General features: G+C 47.1%; 5 protein-coding genes across 5 annotated transcripts; 2 read left to right on the top strand and 3 right to left on the bottom strand.

Moving 5' to 3' along the window:
* Window positions 1–39: 39 nt before the first annotated feature.
* On the top strand, window positions 40–630 carry FPOAC1_003519 (uncharacterized protein; the record flags this gene model as incomplete). Its single annotated transcript, XM_044848079.1, has 3 exons — window positions 40–42; window positions 310–402; window positions 451–630. 3 exons carry the CDS (start codon window positions 40–42, stop codon window positions 628–630), a joined length of 276 nt encoding a protein of 91 aa, XP_044713995.1.
* Window positions 631–1,268: 638 nt separating this feature from the next.
* On the bottom strand, window positions 1,269–2,015 carry FPOAC1_003518 (uncharacterized protein; the record flags this gene model as incomplete). The annotated part of the gene is made up of 1 exon (XM_044848078.1): window positions 1,269–2,015. One exon carries the CDS (start codon window positions 2,013–2,015, stop codon window positions 1,269–1,271), a length of 747 nt encoding a protein of 248 aa, XP_044713994.1.
* Window positions 2,016–3,937: 1,922 nt separating this feature from the next.
* FPOAC1_003517 (uncharacterized protein) lies at window positions 3,938–5,132 on the top strand (the record flags this gene model as incomplete). The annotated part of the gene is made up of 7 exons (XM_044848077.1): window positions 3,938–3,977; window positions 4,044–4,114; window positions 4,168–4,190; window positions 4,243–4,304; window positions 4,356–4,471; window positions 4,531–4,656; window positions 4,707–5,132. The coding sequence occupies 7 exons, from the start codon at window positions 3,938–3,940 to the stop codon at window positions 5,130–5,132; spliced, it is 864 nt and encodes a 287-aa protein (XP_044713993.1).
* Window positions 5,133–5,964: 832 nt separating this feature from the next.
* On the bottom strand, window positions 5,965–7,181 carry FPOAC1_003516 (uncharacterized protein; the record flags this gene model as incomplete). The annotated part of the gene is made up of 3 exons (XM_044848076.1): window positions 5,965–6,642; window positions 6,696–6,974; window positions 7,029–7,181. 3 exons carry the CDS (start codon window positions 7,179–7,181, stop codon window positions 5,965–5,967), a joined length of 1,110 nt encoding a protein of 369 aa, XP_044713992.1.
* A 1,268-nt stretch (window positions 7,182–8,449) lies between these two features.
* On the bottom strand, window positions 8,450–10,050 carry FPOAC1_003515 (uncharacterized protein; the record flags this gene model as incomplete). The annotated part of the gene is made up of 2 exons (XM_044848075.1): window positions 8,450–8,721; window positions 8,775–10,050. 2 exons carry the CDS (start codon window positions 10,048–10,050, stop codon window positions 8,450–8,452), a joined length of 1,548 nt encoding a protein of 515 aa, XP_044713991.1.
* Window positions 10,051–13,164: the final 3,114 nt, after the last annotated feature.

The raw sequence follows: 13,164 nt of genomic DNA, 5'->3' as shown, positions 1-13,164 counted from the left end.
ACTGAGTCAGCTCAACACCGATCCTCAAATCCCTGAAGGATGGTAGGATCTCGGTAACGAACAAACCGACGAAATACGCGATAAGAGTCTACTGGAAAAGACTAGGGCCAGTTTTCTATGTGGTGTGCAGTCGACTCGGCTCAGATCCTAGCGTCACCTCACTCTTTAAGGAGTCTTCCCGAATGTCAGATGTAGATTTCACAAGTACAATCTTCTCTGGCTTTGGCTGGCATAGGCGAGGCGTTGGTGGTTGACCAAAGATTGGCAAACAGGACGACGAACTGGCACTTTTCCTCCAACAACCCGCAGCTCTCACTTTCCCAAGAGGCGGGTCAGACAATTAGTGAAACAGGCGAGGCTCTTCTGCCTCAAATTTATCCCAGTCCGCTCTGGCGAGTCCCCGTAAGTGCCTTCCATCCTATTCCTCCCTACATTACTAATGTATACAAGGCGGCGACTTCTGCGGAGGAGCTTCGCTCCTACACAGACTTTTACACTCAAGTCTGGTATTATCTGAACCTCCCAGCTGCCGTCACAGGAGCCTTCTATTCAATCGAGAAGGAAAACGGCCAAAGAATCAAAGAGAGCACAGACATGCAGTGCATCCAGCTGATTGGACTGGCGGTATGAAAGAGAGGTTATTTCAACAATCCAGTTCACTTATGAATCGTGGGCACACAGTCAAGACTTCACAGATGAAGAGCCAACATCCAGCGAGTCAACATCGGTCGATGTTGGGCATATATAAATTGCAAGATCTCCCTGCCCTGGCGCATCTGCTCCGAAGACAGAGCGCAACAAGTCAAAGAATTATGTATCCAGCAGCCAGGTTTCTAATATTCTGGCGCACATCTTAGCTGAAGATCGCCCAGCTAGGGGGGCAAGGGGCGAGCCAGGTGGTGGTTCGGGTGAATGACCTCAGATCCATCTTGCTCGACTCTGAACCTGAACCCACGATGAATATGTGGTGCCAAAGTCGATGGCTGCTGGGCAGCAACAAGACCCCCGAAACAGCGATCCATGATGTGGATCATCTAGATCTTCTCACTAAAGCTCGGGATCAAATAGCTCAGGGTACGCAGACTAAGGGAACCGAGAATAAGTCAAATCAATGAGATAGCAGTAATCATAACTAAATCCAAACCAGTATTATCATTAAATAGTGGGTGTAAAGTCAAACCCGGGTATCGTCATCAAAATCATGCTGTCTAAATCTAACATTCCATAAATGGTCAGCGCCTGTTTTTCTTTCCCTCTTTTCCATCTGATTAATTCCACACAATAGGCCAGTTTCCATGCTTTCGGGCATAGGTCTCCTCCAAACGTCTGAGCACCTCCCGAGACACATCCTGGTGATATGTCTGGCACCAATCCTTGATCTGCTGAGCCATGATGTAGTCTTGGCCAGTGATGCTGAGATATCGGTAGAGATAGTCAACTGCATCATCCATGTCTTCTGTTCGGTTGTGGTTGTCGCAAGAATGGTTGAGCTTGCTGCAAAGAGCAAAAGACCAAGGCGCAGCGTACACCCTCAGACCACCGTTTGTTCCCTGATGCTCAAAGACAATTTCGTTTTGTCTCTTTGCTTCTTGAACAAGAGATGTCTGGACATTTCGGGGCAAGAACAGTTGCATTGAGCTGTTGAGCCAAGTCTCACCAAGACGACCTTGGGCTTGACTGTTGGCAAAGCTAGCAGCGTTGGTGAGAAGAATGCTTTCCTTTGATGAAGGGTCGTTGAGAAGAAGTTCGACGTCGTGGGTCGAGTCTCTTGAGCGAAGGTAGAGTGTGTTGACAGCGCCATCGACTGCGACACAGTCAATGCTCACGCCGTACTCGTTGAGATATTCGGCCATCTTTTGAAAGGCCTTGATGATTTGTTGTCGGCGTAGTCCGGGGTAATCTTGGAAAATGGTGGAAGATGTCATTGCAGAACCAGCTGAATGACTTGAGAAGGTGACGGGACGGACAGGACGAGATTCCATCTCGAGAACGTGGCGAGAATTGTTACAACCCATGATGAATGTATTTAGAAATTTGTTAAAGGGATGGATGGATGGATGGATGTGTCACGAAGAAGGAAGGGAGTGGTATTTGTAGGTACCTTGAACAACACAAATATGAGGTAGATATTGTATCAGGTGTTGTTCCTGTTGGAAGAACATGATCAAAGGGGCATGTTCTATGTTATATACCTGCACTTGTGTTCCAGATAATTGCCCTACCAGATATGCGAGTGAGATTCCTGCGCCCAAAGCGGTTATTCCAGAACAGAAGGACTGTAACGTAGGAACTGTATGGAGTTGCACTGCCCTCGTGTCGATCAAATACGAGGGCCTTTACCCGCAGCTGGCGTTCCCTTTGAGCCTTGCAATCCACCTTTTCTCATCAGTTCGTAGGCTGAGCGTGACTGCACTTGTTCCGTAGCGTGGGGAGACGGGAATTCAATGTTTGGGACGGGATTATTTTTAGATGTGGTAGGAATATTTTATTGCATTAGTCCTACGCCAAGGACCCGTTGAGCGCTTAGAAAATATGGTGATGATACCTACAGAAGTAAAGTATGTAGGTCATTTATTTCATCGCGTCAATCGCGATCACTTTTTGTATTACAGATCTAAGGATAAAGAAATCTGTGGAATCGAATCCACACCGAACATATCTAAAGAAAAACTGCATTCTGTATCGAACCACAGTCTTGGTCTCACAACTTGAAAGAATTTTCCTCTCGGGTGATACAGCCGATTGAGTTGCAGATTCGAGTCTGTGATATACCCAACGGGACGGCAGAAGGACTTGTTATTGTAAAAGACTTACGTATCTGTATCATCTGAAAGATGTAATGATGCTATTCACCTTTTCGGAAGCGTTCGTGGGGGCGCGGGGTCATATGGATGGATTACTTAGTAAAGAAGGGTCTTTCTGCAAACCATTCATCTGGTGTGGATATTGCTTCACCGAGATACTAATGATTTAATTAGTGTGGAGATGTTATTCGATCCCTTTTTTTGTTTGTCTGGCGTTTTTAAACAAAGAATAGAGTAAACATCATGGCTGCACTAGGCGACAGATAATACGCCAAGCTTGGACTGCGCCTCTGATCTCTCCCCAAATCATGATGCCCTCACTTGTCTGATTTTTGATGTTTGCAGTCAAACAGTTTGTTATTTGGCTGCTTACCAATTCCGTTTTTGTTCATCGTTGGCTGTTGATTCCGAGGCAACCCAATAACCTTCTTTTTTTTTTGTGGACAACAAACAATCACTTGGCAATCGAGTGGATAACTCTTGCATGTCGTAATGGCTTAGTACATACTACTCTGTACTGTAGGTAGTTACCTAATACCTAAGGTAGAGAGTAATAAACGAGGAGAGTACTCTATAGAGATGGTATGAAAAATGAAGTTAAAAGCATAGATATCTCATATTAAATAAACCCTGGATATAAAGAGACGAGATGAATTACCCGTGTAATACCTGATAACCGAGTTTAAAATCAGTCCCCTGATGGCTCGTGCACTGTAGCAACCACCTGAAGCTGCTTCGGCTCAACTAGGAATAGGGCGTGTGAGGCAAGAAGAAGGAAGCAATTACGTCGTAGGCCTGCCCAGACACAAACGTCAATCTGCCAAACTTGACAAGACCAGACTTGCCTTTCTCCTTCTCTTCCCATCCACTACGTCTACTCTAATCTTTTCATTTCGTCACATTTTCCCCTTGTCCACACGCGATCAACTTCCTCGTACCTCAACTACTAACTCTGCGCAACTCAAACTATTCCCACCTCTAATCTAACTTTCCCCCTTGTTCATCTACAACAGCCATATCTCCCGTTGACACGTTTCCACTTTGCAACCGCCAACGCCAACAGCAAATATCCATCATACCCATCGCGCGACACCACAACACCATTTCAACTTGAATTACGATAAGCAGTCAACATGTCGGTCGATATTGAGCCCTTCGAGCTTTCCTTTAAGCGTACGTCATCCACAACCGACTGCCACTAGAGGGGCTGCGAGAGCTTGGAATTGACTTGTCTGCTAGGCCCCTTCACTACCGAAGTTTCCCAAATCTTGACTCTCAAGAACCCCAATCCAACCCCCGTTGCCTTCAAGGTAGGTCAATCACCAATCCCGACATCATCAACATTCACTAACAACCTGTGCAGGTCAAGACTACCGCCCCCAAACAGTATGACTGCCCCTCTCCCTGAGTTCCCCGAGTCGCATACCTGACACCGCAGCAGATACTGTGTCCGACCAAATGCAGGCCGCATCGAGGCCGGTCAGAGCTTCGATGTCTCTGGTGAGTCTGCTTCCACTTATCTCGAACCGTCAGCCATTAACAATCGCCCAGTTTTGCTCCAGGCCATGAAGCAGGACCCTGCTCCCGACGCCCGATGCCGTGACAAGTTCCTCGTTCAGTCTACAGCCATTACCGCTGATAAGGAGTTCGCCAATCACGCCTCAGTGGTATGCACCATCCAATCGCTATCCAACCCCAACTTTCAAAAACTTACCCAGTTTACTAGCTCGAGACGACGGACAAGGCCTCACTTGTAGAGCGCAAGATTCGAGTCAACTGGTTGCCGGCTGGTTCCGCCGATGCTCCTCACCGACCAATCTCAACCCCCAACAAGCAGGCCATCGCTAACGGCGTAAGTCTTTAAAAAGCTGATTCCAAGTTTTGCGACTAACCAAGGCCTAGGCCAACGATACTCCCGACGTTTCTCGCACTTACTCTTCCCCTAACGCCCGGGATGACTCGCCAGTCTCCTCCGCACCACCTCCCTACCAATCTCCTCAAGAGTCTTACGAGGAGAACAGGCCCAAATCTATGCAATCCGACTTTGAAGTCAAGAGCGCCATTTCCCAGGCTACAGCATCCATCAAGGAGACTGCTGAGCTGACCTACGAGGAGCTTAAGGCTAAGCTTGCCCAAGCTGAGCAGCAGCTCGTCTCTCTTAAGGATAGCGGTCTCCGTCAGCGAAATGTTAAGTCCGATTCCAACGACGAGAAGCGACCCGTGGCCCAAACTGCTCAAGCTATCCAGCAGACTGTCGAGGGTGTGCCGGTGCAGATGGCGGCCATTCTCTGCTTGGTCAGCTTCCTGCTCGCTTATTTCTTCTTCTAGAAATAAGAAGATAGCAGCCCAGGATCTTTTACAAAGAAACTAATAGACAGGCCTGATGACGCTTATGATAACTCCACTGGGAAGCATGGAATTCCCAGGTGCATATATCTTCAAAGTACGACAAAGGCAAAGCCTGGAAAGCATATCATATGATGGGCAGGATGTGGCAGCGTTTACAGGGCGATATCTCACCGAAGCGACTGGATCATGAAGCGCCTAGGAGCCTTCAGACCAAACACCAGCGAAACAGGTTATTTCGTGATGAGTGCGGCTGAGTATCTGCAATCAGGAGGAGGGTGATGTGATGGTGTTGGAAAAGCGATGGGCAAAGGAGAGGGCTTCCCACGCGGCGACTTTGACTGTATACTCTTAACTTGAGTCTTCCTCGGCTCTCGTATTTTCTTGCGTTGTGTTATTCTGCCGTCTGAGCTTACTGAGAACTTTGGCGTTCTAATTTGTTATGTCACTACACATCTTCATTATGCAATTTGACCGTAACGTAATTTCCGCTTAGATTCGAGAATGTCCCTGCTTGAACGAGTAATGATCACCAACAAATATCCCACGAAACTCGCTTAGTTATGATCGTCGTTTGGAGATCTCATATGTTTTATATTCATAGCCTAGAACGCCTTGCGCAAAAGATCTACACTCTATCGTGCTTTTGCCTTGATCTAGTCTTCTTATTGCGACCAACCCGCAAGCCAAACGAAGAGCAAAGATCAGAAAATCAGAGCCGTATCCTGCTCCTCGGTGTTGATTAAAAGAACCAACACATCAAAAATTCAACTATTACAAAGTATGTATTCTATTGCATGCTTTTGCCCTCTTTCTAAATCGCCTCAATCTCAGACTGCTTCCAGTCGGCTACAGCACCGCCTCCAACGAGACGACCACCCTGCTTGCGCTTGACACGGCAACTCATGCCAACGTTCTCATCAAAAATGAAGCGCCAGATGGCGTAGCACCAGCTCTCGTGACGGGGCAAGGGGTCGTAGAATTCGTGAGCAATGTCTCGCACAGCGTGGAGACGGGTCCAGGGAATAGCGGGAAAGTCGTGGTGCTCGTTATGAAGACCGACGTTGTAGGTGAACCAGTTGAGAGGTCCGTAGTAAGAAAAGGTCTCGGGAACGGGGATCTTGTTCTCGGGGTCGCGAGCGGAGGGTGTGACGGTCTCGTAGACGTAGTGCTCTGCGATGAAGTGGCCGGCCAAGGGGTGCAGACTTCCTGCGAGGAAGGAAGAGAGCAGTAGGTAGAGGAGAGAGTTGACGGAGGCGTACTTGAGGAGGATCAGATCGAAGGATACCTGAACAGCGATGTTGAGGGCGTGGATCTGAGTCAGGGGAATGCGGTAGATGGCCATGGGTCGCAGGGCGTAGAAGAAGATCTGGAAGGTACAGAAGAAAGCCTTTCCGAGAATCGAGTCGAGAAAGACTGCTTCGAAAGCAGTAGGAAGATCGGTATCGAGGCCATCAACACCAAGGGACTTGTGGTGGGTAAGATGGTAAGGCTAGAGAGGTTAGCAAAAGGCTCCAGCCTTTCGGGTCTGTTATTGTGACATACTCGGAACGAAGCGCTGTAGGGAATTCCAATAGGGAGATTGGCAAAGATAGCGATCAAACGGTTAAGACGAGGACTCTTGAAAGCCAAGTTATGCGAGATCTCGTGAATAGCGAGGAAAAGGTTCTGGTTGGCGGTGGCACCAAACACGTACGCTACAGCCCAGAACTTCCATGAGAAGAAGGGTGTTGACTGAAGCATCCATGCGAGGAAGACTTGGAGGGAAACGACGCCGAGGACGACCCATTTTGTAAGAGGTTCGGGACCGCAAAGCTTGGTGATCTGTAGGAAGCTACGTTAGCTACTGAGTAAGAAGGGGCGGAGGGTACAACAAACCTCTGGGTGAGCCTTGATAATGGCAAGACGACGAGTTCGATGAGGTTCCTCGGTATATGTCCAGAAGAAATCGTTTGTCTTGTCGGCGACATCGTTATGCTCTGGCGCAGAAGGGCCATTGCCCTTTGCCCTCGAAGTAACAGTAGAGGACATGACGACTGTATTTTTTAGTTTCAGGATGATGTCGAAGTAGGGAGGGAAAAACAAAAGAGAAAGGAGAGCTTTAAAACAGAAGCTTAATATTCGCCTCCTCCCTATAAACTTGTCAAATGCGGCGTAGAGTAGAGACAGAAGCCAGGGGCACAGAATAAAAGAAAGCTACGTGGACCCTAAGGCGGTGAAAATCCAATGAAGTTTCGATTAGGGGCTGGCGGGGGGGCACCCAAATTCAGGGGACCCGAGCGATAGCCCGTTTTTGAGGGGTGAAAAGGCGGGGCATTTTGAAAAGACCAGAAAGACCACTCAGAGGGGCGAATTGTATGGCGTGGATATTAGATTCTGTATGATATCAGTATCACTATCAAGAGCTTTTTATTTTTATATACAGTATTATTTGTTCTACTCCGGTACGTGTATGGCTCGAGTATTTATCGATTAACTGATTGATATCTGTACACAAAAATAAATACGTGTCGTTAATAATAAAAGGCGGGAGGGGAAGTGGTTCGAGTGGTGCCATTGTTCCGCTGATAAACATTAAACACCATACGATTATTCGGTATTTGTTGGAAGCTCAGACTCCCTTCATGTTAAGTGAGATTTATAATTCCGGTAATCTGGTAGGGCCATCTTCTTTAATTGAGTGGGTTGGGATGAACAGATTGGACTGTTAAGTGCGAATACGAATACTGAAATGTTGATCTTTTTCTTGAAACTTCGATTTTCTATCTACTCAATGCTTAGATAACTAATAGCATATGTTGATATGTTCTAGCTAGATGCATCATGTGTAGTAGATAGTGATGGTTGAATGTCTCTTACAACTTCACGTAACAGTACTTGCTTACCGACCTGGTTATGTATCGAGCAACAATCCATCAATATTTCGCTTATAGCAATAACAAGGTGGCTTCGGTTTGACATGCATCGCCTGTTTGATTCGATAAAGGAACTGTGGTATCAGCCCAAAGAAATGGGAAGTTCCAGGTGACGCCAAGTTTCTGGGCATTCTTGGCAAGAGGCCTGGTTGGTGGCTAAGATTGAATTCAAGACCCAGAGCCTCAAACTCAACCTCAACAACCACCCTCACCAACTTCACGTCACTTTTCATCACGATAGAACACGGCACGGAATCAATTCATAAACCATTAACGACACCAAAATACAATCCGTCTCGATATTTCATCAGGAGACACTTCCAACAGCACATCGTGATCGCAACGGAGAAGCATCTTTTCTTCCAATTCATTACATCTTCTCATTTAAAGACCGTTCGATGCACACGAAAAGACGCCAGAAACTGTACCAGCAGCGTACTGGTCAATGATACCTTGCACACTGGCGTACGTGCCAACTGTAAGAAACACGATACCAATCGCAATCAAAACTAGGTTCAGGATGTTGCCGGCGAGATCGGTCACCTTACTATGATGTCGTCCGACCTCTTTATCAGCAGTGCGCATTCGGAAGTAGGCAACACCCCAGAAGATGAATCCGAACCAACTATCGAACAGAGACGACATGACGGAGAGAACTTCACAAAGTTAGCGGCTATCGAAACAAGTTTGCGTCTCAAATAATACTTACGAGAGTTGAAAAATGGGATGATCATGGCAATGATGAAAGCAAAAACCCAAGTCACGAGAAGAATTCCGCTCCAGGATCCCCAACCAACAATAGTATGGCTGTTCAAATGCTTGGAGTTGCGGAAAAGTCGGAAAAAGACGAAGCGAGCCGAAACGGAAGCGTACAGGCAACCAAGGAAGATGATGGTCGGAATCATGAACGAGAACGCAACCTTCTTGTACAAATCTTCCAGTGATCCAAAGGCTGGCGCTGTCACATACTGATTGCCTGTGTAGTTGTACACGATGGCACCAACAAGACTGAATACAATGATTTCAGCAATCGTGCATGCCCAAAGAGCCTTGGGGAAGTCTCGGGGGTCTCGCATCTCGGCGATAAAACTTGGCAGGGTGATCTGACCGATGAAGGTGTAACTGATGTTGAGAAAGGCGGACATTCCGTTGACAAAGGTTGTTCCTTTGACTGGGATGGCGGTGACGATGGGTTCGCCTAACTTTGCTGGATCGTATCCAAATGGGTGATCCTGAATACCAGCGAAGATTGCAGCAAGCAAGACGGAAATAAAGGTAAAAAAGGCCGAGGCTGTGCCAAGCTTGGCCATCATGTCGAAAGTTCTGGGTAGTGAGCAGACCCAGCTGATAATGGCAACAACAGCCGAGAACATGACGGTTCGGCAGTGGCCAATGTCATCCGACTCAGTCATGGTGTTGAGATATTTGGCTCCAATCAGCACATGAAGACCCTGAATAAACGTGTTGTTCAGGATGAAGCATACAGCAGTTGCCCACCACGCCCACTTCTTGTCCCAAAACAGCATCTGACCAATATCGCAAACATCGCGCATTTCTGGGTGACGCAAGCAAAACTCCCAAAGGATGAGACTGGTATAAAGAACGATGAGAGCAATGACGATGGTGAGAATAATGCCAGGCACCAAACCAAGCACACTATACGACCATGGGAAACTCATAATAGCGAGACAAATATACTCGCTAAAGAGTAACCCAGCAGTCTTTTGCCATGAGCAAGTACGGTACTGAATCTGCTCTCCCTGCTCAGCTTGCAACTGTTTGTTGAGAATGGCAGAGCTGGAGTCTTCCGAGTCGGAAACATCACGCCTGACGAATTCGGGGAGTTGGGCGATGCGAGGGCCGACTGTGACGCCTGCTCCACCAAATAAAGATGCCCATCGCGACGAGGGTGTCTGGACTTGAGATTGACGACGCTCGGGGTCTGGACTTTGACTCCCGCTTCCCAGGGATCTTTTTTCGGCCATCTTTGATCTTTCAAGACACAATACAAGTGCTTATTTGGATGATCAATTGGTGTGTTGGTGAGGTTGACGCACTACCAAGAGCGATGACGAAATCGCAAGAAGATCAAAAGAAGAATAAGGGCCAGGCACAAAACACAAACGTACAAGTGCTGAATGGAAGAGCTACCGGAAAAGATGGGAATCGAGCTGCATTTTAAAGGGTCTGGGGAAATCTCTAATCTCAGACATCATCCCTACTGCATTCTACAACAGGTTATGATACCAACGATCACTCCCAAGTTACAGTACCATTCATTGGTCACACGAATTCTACCAGAGCCTGTTCCCTACCTGGACAAAGAGATTTACTGCTAGACTGGAAACGGGACTTTTCTGGTCACCAATCTCTGCAATTGCCCCTTCGGAAATCCTTCACATCACTCCTCCTTGGTCCTCTTTTCTCAGCAAAGCTTGCGCTAGGATGATATTGACTCTCAAAAGTGCAACATAACACACCACTCATGGAGGATCAAATGTTCCACACACCACGGAGTGCAGCCAAATGGCTACTAACGTTAGATACGGCCGTCGTATATCCACACGGAACGGCGAACGATGCCCCCACTCCAACTCACGCCATGTGCCGAACTTCCGGACTAGGCCTGTCATTAACCCCGACGACCCAGAACTGAAGCTGCACGTCAGCCTGTAAAGCCCAGTTTCCTTCACAGATAGTGCGGTATCATCGTTTAAAACGCAAAACTCATCGGGGCCTCCGTCTGGTTGATCTTGATTCAAAACGTCTGCCTAGAAGAGGCTTTATTTTGAGTGTTACCCCGGATCGCCCCGAGATTCGCAAGAGGACAGAATCAATCACTCTCTCTCCAGGTCCACAAAGACTCTGTTCCACTGTTCAATAAGCCCCGGTTTTAAACATCGAGTTTTCAACAATCCCTTTGAGAATCCGTTTCCAAGATCCTTGACTGGGTCAGGTCATAGCTTCTCGAGCGTGGGTCTTGGAGCTCTGATCGCAAGTTAACGTAGTTGTTACGTATAGAGCTTCCGAGAGGCGAAACCAATCTCAGTGTAGCTCGATCTACAATGTTTGTTGGTCCAACAGTTTAAGCTCATGAGCTGCAACTAGCGAGTCGCACGCAATCCAAACAAGCACTGCAGTAATAATCAGCTATTGAACGAGGCGTTCATCAGGTGGGTGATTATGCAACTGATATCACTTATGATGGCATTGGAGGATTCAAGACATCTGATTCGGATCCAAGAGTAAGTAACCAAGGAACTGATCAGCGCCCTCATGCAGCATCGATGCTACGTCGGCCTCACTCTATCTAAGGGCTGTTTCTGCATCAACCTTTCTGGTCTTGAGCCATGGACCCCGGATTGAGAGTGTTGTGATAGCTGTTGCCGAATCTTTGTCCCACTTGCTCACGGGGAGTTCAAATGATGTGATTTCTCAATGGAATAGTGTCATGTTCTAGTCTGAGCCTCTTGGGAAGCTAAACAAATGCTGCCGTGACTTTCTTTATCCTTCGTCCCCGGGGGTCTGGAATGCTTACTCCGTCAACGGTAACAAGAGTGGTGCTATTCCTGGCTCTGCATTCAATCCAGACCCTGCCGTTGCACCATCGCATCCTTGAAAGGCGACATTCAAGCTGTGATTGAACTTCCGGCTCGTCGGTGTCTTTGTGGATTGTCGGGGTCATTCTCTCACGTAATTGCAATTCTCAACCTCTTGTTCTTTCGCTTTTCCGGTGACGGGGAGCTCGGGGAGTCTTTGTCTAGCAAAGTCGATATGCGCATGTGGGCCATTTAAGCTTATTCCTCAGAGGCAATGTCGTGAGCGTCTGTGTCATCTAATGCCCACGTTCAATCGAGGTTATTGCCAAGCTAGTGCCAAGGTCTGGGCGATCTCTAGGCAATTGAAATCGCAGCCAATAATGTAAATTTTTTTCAACTTTAGTCATTTATACAAAGTGTCACTTACATATAGTAAATAATATTTCTCCAGAGAATTATTTTCAATTACTAAATATCTTCAATTGCACAAAGTACTTATTACACTATATTCTTTAATTTCTATTTAAGTATTACTTAATTATATTATATATATCTTAGATAATAACTCATTCACTTTCGCAGATCTTTTAAACGCCAAAGACATTTTTACATCACCAAGTCAAACTGCAAAAAAAAAAAAAAAAATCTCACATGTTAAAATGACAAAAGAGTTCGGAGCCTCCGTTTCAGCTCCTACATCTCTTGGCGTTGTGGCGTGGTGGGGGGGCTACAGGGTCGCCCACTAAACGCCCTGTAGGTACCCCTGTTGTCTTTTGTCGTAGTCGTCGTCGTCGTCGGTTTTTTGTCGTGGTTGTCGGTAATCGAACGCTTGATCTTCGTAGTCGTGTTATCGTATAGTCGTGTTGTCGCACCCCTTTATCCACCAGGCGAGAGCAGCTTGACCTGACCAGTTCCGCTGGCGCCCCTGCTCCCCCTTGGAAACAATGGTGATTAGAACATCCTATATAGGATTGGCAGATTGTAGCCCTCCTGCTGAGTAATGAGGTGCTGCTGATGAGGCTGTTCGTGGTGGTTGAGACTGGCGGCGATGTGCAGTGGTGATGGTCGCTGCACTGTGGGTGTAAAGGCTGCTGGGCAGCCGACAGCAGCATAGAGTTGCGCCAGCGTGAAGCTTTCAATTGCCCGCAAAACACAGTGCCGTGATGATTCCAAGGTGTTTTGAAGTCATCGTGATGTGTCCCCGCTTCTGCAAAATTTTCCACAACGAGTTGAAGCCAACACCACAACACAGCATCATCACCAATATGCCTCAACATAACAACGTGTCTCCACGCAACAATATGTCGCGCAACCGCCACACGCACAGCACGACAACACGACAGCGACGTAACAACACAACATGCAGGGACGTGCAATTGATTTGAATTGATAATGAATGGAAAGGATATTTACATGCACTTGCATTGCATGTGAATATCTTGGTAGGTAGCACTAGCAAATAGATATCCCAACATGACGCGAATCTCCCAATGCATTGTCTTCTCAACAAACATACAGCAGAATTTCGCGACCCTGATTGATATCTTTCGCATGGTATTT

Source organism: Fusarium poae, chromosome 1 (genome assembly GCF_019609905.1).
Source record: "Fusarium poae strain DAOMC 252244 chromosome 1, whole genome shotgun sequence".
NCBI lineage: Eukaryota > Fungi > Ascomycota > Sordariomycetes > Hypocreales > Nectriaceae > Fusarium > Fusarium poae.
This window is presented reverse-complemented; position numbering and strand designations above follow the sequence as displayed.